Source organism: Neopelma chrysocephalum, unplaced genomic scaffold (assembly GCF_003984885.1).
Source record: "Neopelma chrysocephalum unplaced genomic scaffold, ASM398488v2 Primary Assembly neopelma1_67, whole genome shotgun sequence".
NCBI lineage: Eukaryota > Metazoa > Chordata > Aves > Passeriformes > Pipridae > Neopelma > Neopelma chrysocephalum.
In genome coordinates, this window is record NW_020897726.1 from 4256559 (window position 1) to 4274345 (window position 17787).

At 37.0% G+C, this 17787-nt stretch overlaps 1 protein-coding gene across 1 annotated transcript in view; it reads right to left on the reverse strand.

The window, feature by feature from the left end:
• The window catches only part of COL28A1 (collagen type XXVIII alpha 1 chain), a 43940-nt gene that overhangs the window by 6648 nt on the left and 19505 nt on the right, over positions 1 to 17787 (reverse strand). The window contains 4 exon segments of the mRNA XM_027684626.1: positions 995 to 1063; positions 5901 to 5969; positions 7487 to 7555; positions 16565 to 16633. Coding sequence (XP_027540427.1) covers positions 995 to 1063; positions 5901 to 5969; positions 7487 to 7555; positions 16565 to 16633 — 276 coding nt within the window.

A 17787-nucleotide genomic window follows, 5' to 3' on the forward strand; every position in this document is an offset into this window, starting at 1 on the left:
CCTGAAAATTGTACGAAGGTCCTCCACAGGTGGTTTAAGAAAACCAGTCTCAACTAAGTAAGCTCTTGAAAGACAGTTCCTATTCTATTTCACAAAATCATAATATCAAAAGCAAAGGATATCACTTTCCATTACCTGTCCATGAATTGAATCTAGCCTCATCAAAGTTAATATCAGCGTTAATTATAATAGGAAAGTAAATACGATCTGCTGACTGCTGTAGTGCTGCTACTCTCTTACACATAAATATACTAAAACCTGATCCCTTTGGTATTTGGCACATATGAAATTCCTGCTGAGCTAAACCATTCCTTTTCATGTGTGACAAGTCTGCTGTATTAATAACAAACAGAAAAGTGAGTGTTTGGAGAGATTTACATTGGGTCACAAAGACTAATCAATATACAAGATGAATATAAATGGCTCCTTTCAGAAGCTGCACATCTGAGAGTCACTAATAAATAGATGAAGTATTTAAATTCTCTTTGCTCATAATTTGCTAGATGTGAATAGGTAAGTGGAGAAAATTCTCACCATTTTTATATCAACAAGAAAGTTGTTCAGTAAGGAAAGATTCAGGCTTGGGTTTAAATCATTGTAGAAAAAAACAGGAGTCAAACAAAACAAAGTCCGTAAGAGACAGTCAAAAAGCAGTTTTTGTGATTTTTTTTTTTTTCCAAAGCCTGGCAAATAAGGGACATTTTGTAATACCTGAAAAATATTTAAAATAACTGAATAAATAATTTGACTAAAATTATTCTCCTGCTAACAGGTATGACCTTGTTTTAGATCCTACTTTGGAGTGTGGTCCTTAATGACAATTAGGATTTTCAAAGACTCCAAAACTGACAGTGAGTAGTAGGCACATACCTTGCCAGCTATACAAGGAAATGTCTTTGCCTTCTGTTTATCCTCAAAGACCTGTCACACCAAATGATGAATAAAGGAAGAAAAATACCCTTTTTTTTTTCCTTACCACAAACCTAGGATTTACCTTTGGTTCAGGAAGGCCAATTCCTATTGATCCTTTCGGTCCTTGAAGACCTTGATTTCCTTTTTCTCCCTGAACAGAATATGAAATTTAATTTTAAATGAAAATTAAAGCAAAATCTATGTTGTCTCTATTTACTTTAGAACATTGTGCATCATAGAGAAAGCCAGATATTTGTATTGTGCAATGAAGCACACAATTTTCAAGATAAAAGTGGTCTGAAACTGGAGAAATAAGCAATTGGCTATGATTCAGAACATGCATGAAACCTTTTCAAGTATATAATGAAGAATTTATTCCTGATTAACTAAATGAAAATTACCATTTCACTAGAACAGATGAAATATAAAACTAACCTCACTGAGGCTCAGACAGTTATTCATTCCGTCTACAAGCAGTAAAATGAGATCCAACACAAAGGTTCTCTGGAAATACACATCCAGAATCTCACCCATACTTCAGCTGCCAAGCTGAACATCTTTCTGCTGATACTTCAAAAGACAGTATGGGTTTAGTTACAAAGCTCAAATTTGTTTGTAATGATTGTTACACACACCCTGCTGCATGCACACAGACTTGAAAAGCATGTCTATGCTAACAGTGTCGTCACACAACGTTATAAAACACAGCTGTTATATAAAATACAGAGAAAACTCTTCACAGCATCTGGCTTCCAAAACTTTCTTGCTTTATTTAATAGGGTAACGCAAATTTTTTTTTTCAGATCAACTGCTGTATGCATTTTTTAAGTACAGCTAGAGGTGATTATATTCCCTGGTATGTAAATGCTTCACCATAATTCATGTTACATAGATAATTCACATAACAGCAGTGCCTGGTGCAGATACCAAAACCAACTCCAGAGAATGTCAATGAGATCAGGAGCAGTCATCACCTGTACCAAACCTACCCCATGAGATGCAAGTCCAAGGTTAGTCAGTTCTGTTTTTCAGTCAAGAGCTCTCAGACTGTCCCACTAAAGCATCTATTACTAATACTTGTATTACTGCTCACAAATGGGGCACTGGCCATTCCTGGTGTGCTGGACAGGGGCTTACAGATTTCTGCAGGCAGAGAAGCAGCTGCACGGTGCACAGCCATGTCAACTTTTTCTTCCTGGTATTAAAGGCTTCTGACTCCCATGAGTTGGGAGTTCACCAGGAGTCAGGCAATGAGATGCAGCTGCTTGAAGACAGTGTACTATGAGTCATGTCCGTGGATGGTGTTCCCTGTCCAAATTCCAGATTTGACTGAGATCCTGCTGAGGTGGGAGCTTCTGCTTGCACAGGGGTGCATTGTGGTCTCACCTTGTGCTAAAGAAAGGTCCCCACTACACTCCACTGTTCACATCTCCACTGGAGCACTGCCTTTACAGCCTTGCCCTGTGGGAGCCTCTTGGTCCGCTAGCCCTAACTGAGGGAGCTAAAACGCTCTGCTTGTGACAGGCTATGTATCACTGACCTGCTAACTGCCAGCCTCTTGCCTCTGTAAGCAGAACTTCTCCCGTCCCCTCTCCCCAGTTTCTTACAGCAGCAAAAATTCAGACACCATTATGTAGACTCTGGAGACTGGAAAACAAACTGTGATGCACCAAGTTACACAGCTGATCGACCAGCGGCAGAAAACAAATTTCCTGCAAATAGGAAATACTCCTAAGGCAATGGGATGCACAAAGCAATTTCTTTTGCACTGTTGTAGGAACTCATAGTGACTAATCTAATTTCTCTAAGTCACTTTTTAGCAGGACTGTGCTTCTTGGGCCCTTCATTTAGGGATTAATGCAAATGGCTTTTAAACATAGTGAAACAGTGTGCCAACTTGTTTCAAGGCTTGCTGTTCAGCAGTGGCTTTGACTATCTTTCCTGACTAGGGCCATCACACACCTTCCTGACCAACACCTTTGCAGGTCTGCAGAGCACATCCATATGAACCAGAATTAGGATATGCCATGTATTCCAGTGGTCCTTCACTAATAATAAGTGTCAGATCCAATAAAACTAGAGATTTATTGCTGCTGTTTGTTACTGTTCATTTGACATTGTTAGGATGATGTTCAGATAATGAAAACTGAATGAGACCTACTGTTCTTTACAGGTGACATTTCTCACAAGCACACATGTGAGTTTCATCCTATAAATGTCAACTGCAGAACCAAATCCTGCTTCCACTACTTGTGCAATCAATCAACATTAGAAGGATTTACCATAGATGCCATAACAGTAGTAAAACCCGAGAAGTATGCTGTATTAATTTAAAAATATTTATAGCTTTGCCAGTTCAATCCATGTACCTAATTAAATTCAAACTTGATCATCAGTCTTACCATAAAAAAAAAAGTGGTATGCATGTAAAAATGCACATCCTTGAATTCCTGACCCTAATATCCCGCTATATGGTGGATCAATAATCCGTCTTCTACACAAAAATGTCATTCTATGAACGTAGTGCAGATTTGAGAATGTCTAGACTGCGGTTTTGAAAGGAAACCAAGCATAAAAAAAGAAAACCTGTAAATGTAGCTATCAACATAAAGTTACATGAAAACCATCTCATTTTTGGCATTCCATTCTTACCATATGCACACTGAGATCTCTTATTATATATAAAAAAATACTTGGAGTGATATTGATAGTTCAAATGCAGGACAATAGTAACTTTAAGCTGATGAAGAGTGGCCAAAAAGAATGAATCTTGACATGTGAAGAGATAGAAAGACAAAATAGACAGATAGAAGCTCAACAGGCATCAGTATATGGAGGAAACAGGTACACTACAGCAATTTGCCAAAGCTGCTCAGAAATAAGCTATTCCTAAGAATTATATAAAAATAATCATAATTTTTAAAAGCACTTGTTAAGGGAAGAAAATTGAAATGGCAAGACTGTACCCATACAACTCATGGGATGCTACAGAAACAACATCAGCTGAGTTTCATCCATCACATCATCACAGTTTTGGTTTCAAATCCAATGACAAAGACCTTCCATAACCAGAATACGTTACTTTCCAACTCCCTAAATTCCACATCCTTACGTTACAAACATACGTTTGTCTGACTGTGTGTCAGTGAACTGTACTCTGGCACTGGAAAACTTTGATAATGAAACCGAGGTCTCTATACTTCTGAAGTATGCTTTCGATATGTATTCATAGAAGTGCCAACATAGCACCCAAACATACATCTGTGTGTATCTTAACACATATAGAGAGAGAAACGTGTGTAGATAGATAGATATGTAGATAGAGAGATGTGAGCATATTTTGGGTAATGTTTATATTTTCTCACAAACAGAAAAGATATTACATAATTTGTATTATTTTTTCATGTATCATCTGATGCATTTGATTGCTGAAACATTTCTGTTCAGAATGGCAATTATGCTTTTATAAATAACCTCACATACCCATAGAATTAACAAAGATATATCCCAAATATTAGATTCTGGAAATACAGCAGAAATGGTTATTAAAGACAGGCAGGAAATAGTTTTCCTAAGATGACAGAAATTTTTCTAGTTTTCACAAGAATTGAGCAAAAAGCCTTCAGAGATTCAACAAACAAAGGGAGAAGACAAAAGAAGATAAGAAGTATTTTATGTCCTCACATAAAAATATGTAATAGCTTTGTGATTATTGTTAGCAATTAATATAGAGGCAAACTGCAAATGGATCAGAAACAAATGTCTAGACAGTCATGACTCTTAACTGCATAGACATCTCTGTCTAGAAAAGCCTGGAAACAAAATAAATCAGAACCCACAAAAGTGACTTATACAATAAGGGGAAAAGAAAGAACATAATAAAGTATGGTTTTGTACTATGAAACACCTCACAGTGAAAAAAGGAAGGTCTCTGCAGAATAAAAAGGGAAATGATTGAACAGATATATAAAAACCGAAGACATTAAAGATGGAATCAAAGCAAGTCCTGAACAAAATAAATTCCAAAGGAATATGTGCTTTTCTGTTAAAGCTTGTATGAAATAATTCTACAATGAACCAAAGAAAGATTCTCCTCTGGATGATTTTTCAAACAATATACATTTTCATAAATCTGTTTGTTTGTTCCAGAATGTCATTATTTTCCTGTGAAGACCTGTTTGTCAATGAAATCCCCAGTGGCTTTAGTGTCTACAGCCAATCACAGTATAGAGAAGCATCTTTTCTAACCCAGCTAGAACAATGCCCCTGTTACTGACTTACTGGTGGTTTGACAACCTAGACTTGGAGACCTGAGCACAACACCCCTGACCAGGAACATATTCCATCATATGCTCAATTTTAAGCACACTGATTTAATAAAAACAGGAGAAACTTGTGTTGTTCTTCACTATAGCCTCCAGTTTTAATAATTTTTTCCTACACATTTATGACAAGGCAATTTAATAACTTTGAATGTCCAGAATATGTTGTCATGTTTGTGTTTTGCTTCATAAGGAGAGAAGTTGTGGTTATGGCTTGAACTGGGTGAATAAAAACCTGATTAAGAGTACGTGGGAGACTACCTAATTTCTTTTATATTCTTGTATGTGTTGTTTAACTCATTTTAACATAGTAGATCTCTATTACTGCCTTTTAGAAGTGCAATCCAGAGAAAAACCTGCTTTTTTTCTTTGGAGCGTCCTTTCAATCTAAGTAAATCAGTAACACATGGCAGAGATGAGCCCATTTTTCCAGGTTAAATATATTTGTCATGATGAGAACAACAGGAGAGCAATTGGGTGAAACCAAAATTGAAAACTCAGCAGATAAAGTAAGTAGTACGTAATTTATTAATAAGAAACTTAAGACTAAAATGAAATATTGCAGGTGTTCGCTTACTCAGTGACAAAGAGGAAAAAAGACAATCAATCTCCTAAAGAGTCAGTTTTAAGAAGAAACTGGACAGATATCACATTAAGCTGTATTACCTTGCTTCCTTGTATGCTGTTGCCAGGGAGTCCAGTTGGACCAGGCAAGCCTTTTCGTCCCATAATACCCTATAACAGTGAGGCAAAAAAAGAAGAATTAGGAGGTAAACTCCTGGTAACCCTAAGGAAGTCATCTCAAAGTCACTGCAAGCAAAAAGTAAAACCATTTCAAAGACTAGTTCAGATTCCTCTTCGGTTTATGGTTTCTCAGTGTGGATCTTAGTAATTATCTTTGGCAAATTTCCGGGGAAGCAAAGGAACAATTAAGCTTAAAATAATTAAAGAATAATATGTGCTCATGACACAGTGTGATATTTGCCCCACTTTTTCCCCACATAGAAGACAACAAAAAACATCTTTGTACAATAGCTTCCTATAATCCCTCCACACAAGAGAGGCACAACAGTAGAAGCACAAAAGACCAGAGTAGTAACACCCAGTGCAAATAAATCTGCCAGGCATGTTGGCTAGTTCTTGTGCACCACGTGTATATGCCAAGCCCCTGTGGTGCCATAGTCTTGGGGAGCACCAGTCATTCAGAAAATAGTAAGTGGGAGGGCAAGGATCAAGCAGGATCTGCTGATTTGAGTCAATACAGTCAAACTCAGATGCTTTGCAGGTAAGCTAATCTAATATTTTTAATTCTCAAAGTCTTTGTGGAAACAGCACAGGGTGTCACGCATTTGTAGCATTTTAACACTCAGTCCAAACTTACTATTATTAAACAGACTGTGTCAGTATGATTTACCAAGGTACTGAAATTGCTGCAGCAATTGCAAAGGAAATCAATCACATCTGAAAATGCTCTGTTGCTTATTGCATTTCTGTAAGGGGTTGGTAATTGCAATGTTTCTTAATTCAGATACCAGTTTATACAAAAGGGCAGTGGAGGCTTCTGTTACTCTCTGCTAATTCTAGAAAAGTTACAAAGTCATATCTATTTTTAAATTAAATTAAAGCAGAGAAATATACGCAATATTTCTCCTCATTGCCTTTGTAAAAATAATTGATGGATACACCTGTAATAAAGAAATCCAGGTAAGTACAGAATTTCTTTTCTTCTCAGTATGTCTTTTTTGAATCATAAATCACTTTAGTGCAGGGAGAAAAAATTGCCCAGATGTTGCATGGTTTTTGCTTATAAAATTAGCAATTTGTTTTCCTGTTTCTTTCCTAATGGTTTTACTAATTATATAATTGGATTTGATTTTATTGGGCAAAAATTGCAACCAAAAATTCACATTTAATATATTTTTCACCACAAAAGAATATCTTGGAAACAGGATAGATACCGGCAGAAGAAATGCATCTTTTAACTGATTTACCAGTCTAATGACTCTGTTCAATTTCCAGCTGTAATCTCATAAAGTTTAGCTGCAAATGCAATTTTTATCCTGTTAGTATCCCTTCCTAATTCAGTTGGTAGAAGTGTATGGTCAGTGACCACGTTTTTATGCTTGATTCCTCTTGCAGTTTTACAGATGTAAATCAATAGCCGATGAAGATCTTTTGGTGTCTGAAAGACCAGAGTCTGGCAGCCAGCATCACAAAACAGCACAAAAACTTCAACACAGCATCATACAAACCTTGGGACCAATGGTTCCAATTCCTGGTGGCCTCGGGGGTCCAGGATAGCATCTAATTCCATGGTCTCCCTGAAAATAGTTACAGAAATCTCAGTCATTTATCACCTAATAACTATTACATCTTTCATCTACTTATGAAGCAGTCAAACTAATGAGTTTAAAAAACAAGCTAAATAAATGCTACATGAATAAACAGCTGCTTCATAGATCGGTATAAAAAAGCACCCAAAATACAGCACCAACACTATTTATGCTCTATGTGAAGGTCCATGTGATCAAAATCACCAACAGAGTTAGGACTCTACTTTGCAAACTTATCAGATACAGAAAAAAAGAAAAGCAAACCCATTTGGAAACAATACCATCTTCCCATCACATTTTGCAGTGGTTTACCAGGATGGACAGGAAACTTACTAGTGGGACACAACAGTGATCATGCCCTTTACTGATTTTGTGCTTGTTCTGACACTAGAAACATTTAATTTCCAGAACTGTCAAACTTAGGCAATTATGAAAACTAAATGCATTTTAATAGAGTTAATATAGAAGAATAAAAAGAACAGCCCTTTGTTTTCTTAGAAAGCCTCAATACAAATACTTTCAGCTTGATTTCTTAAGGAAATGAGGCTTGAGAGATACTCCGCCTCTGCTTCTGCTTGTCTGTGTTGGTCCTCTTTTTTTCTTCCAGTATATTAAGAAGTCATTAGTTGATTTCAGCCAAATTCATCAGAAATGTGTGGTCCTTGAGCATATTCATTCTCAACAGTTTTGGTGATAGTTGGAGGCTGAGTAGTGGCAGTAGAATCAATCTGCGCTTTTACTGAGAAACAAAGAAAACCCAGAAGGGACTCATCCCTTAACCACCAGGCAGAGAGAAGGCAGCAGCTGTCTAGTCAGGGGAAAATGAGTGTTACATGGAGCCTTGTGCTGCAGACAAACCCAGCAAAAGAGATGAGGGTCAGGGGACACTGATGATAGTGGAAATGCACAGGGACAGAAGAGGCAGTTTTGTTTTCCTCAGTCCGTAATTGTACAAATGAGGGAATAGGCTACATTCAACAAATCATCACTGGAAAACTCCCACAAGTTTGAAAAGAAAAAAAAAGTTCCTAACTGATGAGTTATAAATGCAGAATATTCTGGATCAGGCTTAGCCTGATATCCCTAAACCTGTGACTGTACAGGCAAGTGCAAAAGCAAGAAATTTACTGATAAGCTATTGATCATCCAATATATTAAAAACAGAGAAGAAGAAATTGCATTTATTGACATAGTAATAAAAAAAATTATAAAAACTCTTCATTGTACTTATTTTTGCACTCAGAAAAACTGCAGAAAGGGCTGCACCTGCAGAGGGAATATTCGATCTAGGAGAGAGGTGCAAGTATAAATCACACAAATCACAGATGTCACTTAAGTTGTGCTAGGTGAAATGAAACAACATATCAAACAGATAAAAAAGGAAGGAGAGAAACAGAATCTTTTACTGATTTTCTTTACTTTGCGGGAAGAATGTGCACAGCCATTATAGTGACTGCTTTTAGGTGAAATTCCCAAGGTTCAATCTCTAGCAAGACATCACTCCTATCTGTGTTTTTTATATATGGCTATGATACTCTCGTACTAGGTCCCAACATATATGCTATTTATGCAATATACCAGGGCCCAAACTATGCTCAGGTTTGAGGGATTTGGAGAGGTGAGAACTTTGAATACAAAGGCTAAGGCCTACCCTGAGCTTATAATGCTTTCCTTCTCGATGTAATGCTTGGCTTTGGAATTTCATTTCAATTCTTTCTTCCAAAGCACTGGAGACTGGCCAGTTTGAGTCAGGACATAGGCATGGTACATGGATGCTCTTAGCTTTAAATTGCTGTGTCAGGCTGATTGGGTTAAACTGACTGCCATGTTCAGTTGTGAGGAAATTTCTCTCTCAGATGACCTAAGGTTTTTATATCACACCTTCCCTGCCAGTGCAAAGAGCCAAGACATTGAACTTTTTTTCCAAAATTTTAGCTATAAGCTCTTAAAGATTACAATCTTAAGTATGTAAATGTTGTAGCTCTTTAGTCTGGTACATGGTGGTGTGAAATGCCCCTCTGTAGTGGGATGAATGGTAGATATTTCTGATGTTTTAAAATACATCAATGCCACATGTAATGCATTTTCTTACAATTTCCTTGAGATTGTCTCATTATTAGGAAATACTGAGAGTTTAGGCAAACGTAGCCATTTGTTATCAAAGGAATATTTATTGGTACTCAATGTCCCCACAACCATAATACAGCCTTAAGCTGTTTGTAGAACACTTCGTGAGCAGAAGTTGCACAAAGCAGCCAAAGCTTTCCTTGCCCAAGCCTCCCTCTGAAACCTGCTAGAGGTGCCAGAGCTAAGAGATACATAGAGATATATACAGATAAGAGTTTTTATTATAAGTACTTTTTAGGAGATCCTGGGCTGCTGTGGCCTGAGAAACAGACTGTGAGCTGCTGTGATGGGAGCTGAATGGGAGGTTACCAAACATAAATGATTCCTTGTGGTCCAGTATCCCATTTACCTACAACCTGCTCTTAGACCAGCCTAGACCACAAAGAGCGTAAGGGTGACTTGAAGTCATCCGACTCTTCCTCCCATGGGTAACACAGTCTTACACAGGGTCATTGCAGGTGACGGATTGAATTTTAGCCTCACATGCTTAGTTAATAACAGATGTCTCACTGAAAAGCTCTTTTGTAGAGCTTTATAGTAATCCTCAAAGTTTCTGTATTTCTTGGCTTAAAGAAAAAGACTTTTATTTGCTTTATGAGTTGTGAAGTTGAGCAGTTCTTTTTTGTAAGGTGTCACACTAAACTGTCCTCCAGAGAATTAATTTCAAGAAGGATTAGTACTGTTCTTTGATGAGGTCTAATTTATTTCCTGCATTGTGCTTGTAGACAAGCTTATCACCATCAGCAAAACAGTGAACTAGAAAAACACCACTGAAACAAGAAATAAAGAGCTGAGTCAAGACAGTGTAAAGTATGGGATTCCTATGTCTGTTCTGTACCATTTATTCAAGAAAAATGACCTAATGGTCACTGAAAAGTAAATCTTGGCTTCCAAATATATATACCTCATTTACTGTAAAGCATGTGTATTTGATACTCAAAATTATAGCAGACACTGCAATACTGTAGTGACAGCTAATGAATATAACAGTATTTGTAAGACAAAAATATTATAAAAAAAGATATTACATCTCTACTTTCCACATTTTAGTTCAAATAGTCAGGGCCCAAGCTGCAAAGGTTGTTTATGTTGCAACTGGATCCAGCCCAAATGTTCATACACTAGGGACTGTGCTAGGGATTTTAATAATCTTTCTGCTGTCTAGTTACTTGCTCTATTTCTAGTGCTGGGCTCTTGCACTTGAATGTCTGTAACCCACCTCCTAGCTGGCAACAGTGCTTTTATATCAAAGTTTTTATTGTATTCTGACATTATGTGCTTCTGTTTTAATGCTACAGAAAATAGGGTGCTGCCAGGATTGAATGCATCCCACATGTCACAATTTTGTTTTCATGTGAATTTGACCTCTGATATATAAAATTCCCATCTGGTAGTGTGCACATATGTGAGCCATTTCCGAAAGCAGAGAGAACAGAGCTGTGATTCAAATGAGTGAAACATTCCTATATAATGATACTCAAAGGAATTTCAAATTGACTAGTGTGTAAATTTATGAGTCTCTTTTATCAAATAAATGTTCTTTTTTATATGCAGAGATTGTTGCTGTTCTTATATTCACTTTTTTTATGTGGGAGGGATAAGAGGTAGCCAGTGCACTTATATTTTATTTAAAAAAACAGAAGATCATCCATTTTATGAACTAAGTTCTGGTGGAATTCTTGCAATTCAGGTAAATTCTTTTTCCTTGTGGAATCTTTGCTACCAAGAAGTCACGTAGAGATTAAGGATTTAAAAAGTAATATGGGCAAACAGAAACAAAAAATCAAGGAAAGAGAAGTTTATATATTTAGTTTCTTTTTTTCCAGTCCACTCTATACTATGTCTGGTGTGGATACACAGAACTAAATCAGAGATGTTATATCTCGTTGGATAATGCATGTTTTTGTGCAACAGTCATACACTGCAAAAGCTACAGCTGCTCACTATGGATAGAACAACATACATTCCACCCCACATGACTTGCAGATCAGATCATCTAGTTTAGCTTCATCTGAAGGAAATCCACTTCCTGGCTTGTGGGACCACTGAAACCCCTTTTTGGTCTGGAAACCAAAGCACAGTAAATAGGTCCATTAGGAGATTCTCATCAACAGCACTTCTCCAATTGAGCCTAAAACACACACGCAGATCAGCTGAGACACTGAGTTTGTACTTATGGTGCCCAAACTAAACTGGCTCATATGCTGAGGGTTTCTCCTCAAGCTGTATCACACCCAGCTCCCACAGCCACGGGAGGCCCTGCTCTATGAACCTGAAAATGTATGCTTCCAATACACGCCTTTCAATAATTTGGTTCTTAGATTCAAGCGACCTAATTCTGACAGTTTTTGTGACAATGGAGATGACTTGATGGACCCAGAATTGACAGGGAGCCCATGAGAATAGTGACAACTATTTATCAGTTTGTTTTTGCCTAAGATAAGGATAAGAGTTTCTATTGCTAGATATTCCATTATACTATTTCCTGTTGTAATTAAATACTCTGAAATTATGAGCCTCACATCTTGGTGCCTGCTATTTCACTTTTGCTCAGTCAAATCTAGGTCAAAGCAACAGGCCTTTTGCCAAATTTATTATTAATTGATAATGTTCAACTAACTCAACACAGGTCATATTCCTCCATAAAAATATGCTACCAATAAATCTCTTTACTAGTACCGTGAACACACTTCACTTCACAGATCTTGAGGAATGGTAATACTCTCTAGGTTCATGGGTGGAGAAGGGACCAACTTGATGTCTCTGTAAAGGAATATGACCAACTCTCTTCAACTGGCAATAATTTACAGTACTTAGAGACAAAATTGGAAACTGTAAGTATTATAATAGCTAACCTATGATTTAATTAAATATATTCAACATTTTATCAAAAGACTTACAGTGGTTTAAGAACAACTGTGATAAAAAGACTAGATCCCATGTCCTCCACCGCAAAAACTGGACACATTTGCTCTTACTCTACAGCTTTTACCTTCTGCTTTCTAATGCATTTTATGATACCCTGTTGTACTTCCATCATTCATGATCTGAGCTGGAACTTTTCTAATAATTATACAGCCCATGAATCCCATGAATTCATGATTATAAGAAGAAAAGGAACTCGTGGCCCACTTTCTGATATCACATTTAAGCCAGGCACTACGATTTTCCTAAGTGCATTCCTGTATACTTGTGTATTTGCAATACTTTTCAGAAACACAACACAAACATTGATTTTAAAACTTACAGTTGTGAGAAATTTCACTGCAATTATTTTACTGGTTTCCTTTCAATTAAAAAGTAATATTTTATTTTGATTTTGGATTTAAGTCAAATTTCTTTATATTAGCCTCCTATAGTCCCACTGAAATTCTGATTTATGTTTCTGGGGTTTTTAATCTTTAAACCATGGCATCATAGTGGGAGATCATCTTATTTGACTACCTGACATGACTTTCTGATTCCTTTTCTTTGAGAAACATTGCTTTCCAGAATTATATATTTAGGAAATAGAGAGGAATTCCAGACAAAATGATGCCCCTAGACATTTTGTAGTCATAAGTTACATTTTTAACAACATTAATAATAATTTCATATGAGATTCTAAGATTTTAATGAAATATTTTTCTATAGTACCAACAAAAATGTATTATAAGACTATATTATATAAAGTCTGATATCTAAAATGGGAAAAGACACAGAAAAATTTAATTAGTTAAGCCATATGCATTTTCCATAAGTTTATCCTGAATAACATAATTGACATTACTTTTAGTTCTTTAGTAGTTTGTGTCATGGACTTTACATTACTTGATGTGATATGCCTCATATTGATGAGCAGTTATTCAGAATAGAAGCACAAAGCCAGGTTTCTTAGATCCCAATGTTGGACCACTTTGTGGTAATTCTAAGGTCAAGTCCTTCTAAGAATGAATGTCCTTAAGTTTGTCCTTTCTTGTGGATATTTTTAAGAGGTTATTGAAGTTTATTTTAAACAGGAATTCTCATGTTCTGGGAACTAAAGTTGAAAGTTCTTTCTGTTTGGGAAAAAACTTCTTTGGGCAATATTTATTTTGTTTTCTCTTGATGCTTTTTTCCTATTTCCCACTCCATGGGTTATTTTAAAGCAATTTGCTGTATGATTTTAGTCTTAAGTCTCTTTTTCTGACTTTTTATAGTGTAGTAGTAACAATGCGACTTTTTAGGTGAATGACATACTGCTTGTAACACTTTATCTATTCTGTGTTTTATGAAAAATCTTGGAAGTGCTTCAGTGTTGTATTTCTAATCCCTTTGTCAGCTTCTTTGTTTGTTTGTTTTCTCTGTTGAGTTTTGTCTCTAAGCAAATATTAATTTTAGATATAAATGTATAGTCTTCTTGTAGGAATCCATTTCTAGGAACTTTAAAAATATCTCACTAGTTCCATGTAACCCCTGACTCCCTTTTCACCTCATGCTTTGCACTTCTGTAGGAGAAAGGAAGGGCATAATTATTAGGCAACGCCATGCTTGTGTTGGAATCTTATTTCCACATGGAAACACCAGCATCTAGAAACATTCTGGATCTTTGGATGCATGGAAAATCTGCAGATTTACATCAAGTCTGGGGATAAAGCAAGAACTAGTTTCTATCATGGCAGAAAAGTCTATCACAAGCTTTTCTTCTAACTGAAATGGAAAGTGAAAAATGAGAATGCTATACTTTGTCATATTTTTTTATTCTAATCTAATGCATTTTTGTAAGATATTTGTCTACCTTGTCTATGAGTCAGATGCATGTACTACTATTGTACAGGTACCTTTAGTCCAGCATCTGCCACACCTTTTGGGCCTGCTGGTCCTGGAGGTCCCTGGTACAGCAGAGCAATAAAGCACATCAGTAGCTGTCCTAAGGGAAGAGTACTTATATGCTTCAACAAAGAAGAGAATTTCTTCACATTTCTGATGTGTACTGAGCAACAGCCATCCTCAGTCCCAGGTGGAAACATAAAAAAACTATTAGGGTGGTGGAAAAAAAGTACAGCTCTTGACTGAAGAACACTGGAGTTGTTCTCAGCTCAGAGAAAACAGTGAGAAAGCAGACAATGCTCCATGATTCATACACTGCAGACATTAGACAAATGGAAGACCAGAGCTAACCCACCTAAATTTGGGGGTTAAGTAACCCCGTGTCCTGGTACAGTTAATTTCTTCTCAGTAGCTGTTACAGTGCTGTGTTTTGGATTTATAAGAGAATGTTGTTGATAACACACTCGTGTTGTGGTTTTTAGCTAAATCATGTTTATCCTAAGTCAATGACATTTTTCCTTGTCTTATGCTCTGCCAGTGGGAGGGAGCATAGACAGGACAGGTGACCTGAACTGACCAAAGGGGATATTCCACACCGTAGAATGTCATGCCCAGTGTATAAACTGGGGGGAGTTACCTAGAACTGGGGCCAATCTGGGTTCAGGAAGGAGGGTCTGGCATTGGTTAGTGGGTGGTGAGCAACTGTCTTGTGCACCACTTGTTCGTTTCCTTTTCATTATCATTATTACTATTATTATTTACCATTATTATTGTAGTTTACTTTATTTTCAATTATTAAGCTGTTCTTATCTCAACATACAAATTTTACTTTGATTTTCCTCCCCATTCCACTGGGGTGGTGGGGGGAAGAAAGGAGGGATTGAGCAAGCAGCCTGCATGGTGCTTAATTTCCATGGCTTAAGCCATGACACCCTAACAGACTTGGGTGCGATTATGTTTGATAATCTGTTCCCCTGAACTCCCCGCTCAATTCATCAGCCCCTTCAGCTGCCTTTCATGCTGTTGGAGGCACTCCCAGCCTCTCTTTCAGCATTTGTAAGGCAGATGTCCTTGCCCCATCATGCTACAGAGACAGCTACATAAATCTTGTCCATGTTGGCCAGTGGTTTATGAAGTTGGTCTTTCCAGATCATGGGGCACGGAACAGCAGGGAAAAGATGCGTGTTACAGTGCAACAGAACCTTTACTCATTACATGACGTGTCAGGTATGTGACATTACACCAGGAATTCTGAGTGAGTGCCTTATGAACTAATTCTGGTCCCAAAAGGTCTTCCCATGAACAGTTTGAACGATAGGAAACTGGAGCTGAGTCATGACTTATTTGAAAGCACTCAGGCCCCACCTCAGTGCATTTGTGAGTGCCTGCATCATTGTATTTTGAAATAAAGCTGGATTAGAGACATAAAAAAAAAAAAAGCTAATGGAATTTTGACTTGGTGGTTGAAGGACAGCAACAGTGTTTTCACTTTCTAGTGAGAGGCTGGTAAACACGTCTGTATGGTTTGAATGGCTGAAATTTAGGATGATATGCCCTTGTAATGGAATTTGGCAGCTGGAACAGCTGCATTAACCCCCTCTGGAGACAATAATCAGAAAAGCAAGGGACAGAAAATCTTCAGATAAGAGGATTTAACCTCCCAGTATGAAAAGCAGCTGAAAACCCAAGGAATTGAAACTGCAAAATTTGTCCAAGCAGATGGTATTAGAAATCTTCAACATAAAACAGTAAAGAAAAGGGAGGGAGGAAAAAGAATTCAAAGCAGTGATTATATGAAACATGTATAAGCAGTCATAAAAATTTTTATAGAATTACATAGTATCCCTTTCATGATGATGAAATGAGAACCGTTTATATCCAGTTCTGACTGCCTGTAGAACTGGCACTGTATCTAGGACAGGAAAGGACTTAAAAATATACGTAAAACATTTAAGTTAGCTAAAGTAAGATTAATTGCACTTAGTTAAGTAACTAAATCTAAGCAACTAAATATTGAGTTATCACATAGTAATTTTCTTTTTTCTAGTAGAACACAAAGTATAGAATTAAAATTGTACTTACAGCTTCACATTTGTGACCATCACCTTTTGCTCCAGGGGGTCCAGGTGGTCCAGGTAGGCCTGGGTTCCTCTAAATACAAAATAGTGAGTCAGAAATCATGTCAGTAAATGGATCTTCACAATGTAACAAATATTAAAAATATGTAAGGAAATATTTAACATCTTTTTGGAAATATAGACTAGCAGTTACCAGCTCTCGCAATTTGTTCGCAAAGTTCAGGAATGTTTGTGCTTTTTTAATTGTTGTTTGAATTGCTTAAATTGAGATCTGAGAAGAATAGGAGTTCTTATTAGGAAATTATTAATTTCTAGATTTTTAATTGTAGAGAGAAATCTTCAGAACACTGACTTTATCTTCAGCCAGTACAAAGCTAAATTTATTTTTAAAAACTCAAACTTTTATGAATTTGAGGGTAAGTACTGATATTTGAGCAATGAACTGAACAATACTGAAACATAATATAGCAGCCTTAAGTTATATGTTGCACATTTTGCACTTACATGTAATCACATTGGTTCTCTCATGCAGTAATGCAAAACTGCATTCTACAAGGGAAAATAGTAAAAGAAAGAAGTACAACCAGTTATAAGAAAGAGATAATTTCTCTTAGTTCAGCCTAAAATGCTCTGTATCAAGAGACAATCGCTCCTTCTGTTGACTTTTCTACTGACTTCCACTAAAGATTTGTGCATCTGCAAAACCTCAATGCTTCCTTTCACGGCCAGAAGAGAAGCAAACAGCAAACTTTCCTCTTTCCTCATTCCTCTGATTGTTTTCCTGACATTTTACGGGAAAATTAACTGAGCTTCCAGTAGACTGTTCTTCACAGAACTGAGAAAGAAAACATTACTTTCAGGCATTCGTCAAGATATGCTGTTGGTCTGTACTGTAGATGTTCACATGACAGCACTGGCAATCAGAAATCCCTACTGATGCTTGTAGGTCACACATCCACCTCACTCCTAAGCATGGTATGGATATGGCCATACAGAGAGAAGTGCATGCCTTTCACTCAGTCCCACTGAACCAAGAAATGTTAATAAACTCTACAAAAGCGTGTTGTAGAGTGTTGTAAACAACTCATATTTTCAATCATGGCTAGGCTTCGCGAATGAAGATTTGGGAAGGGCTCTACCCACGTTTCTTGCAAGCGCGTTGGTGGCTAAAAAGGCCAATATGAGAAAGGCATGTCCAGTTGCAAAAGACACAGCAGAAAGACTCCT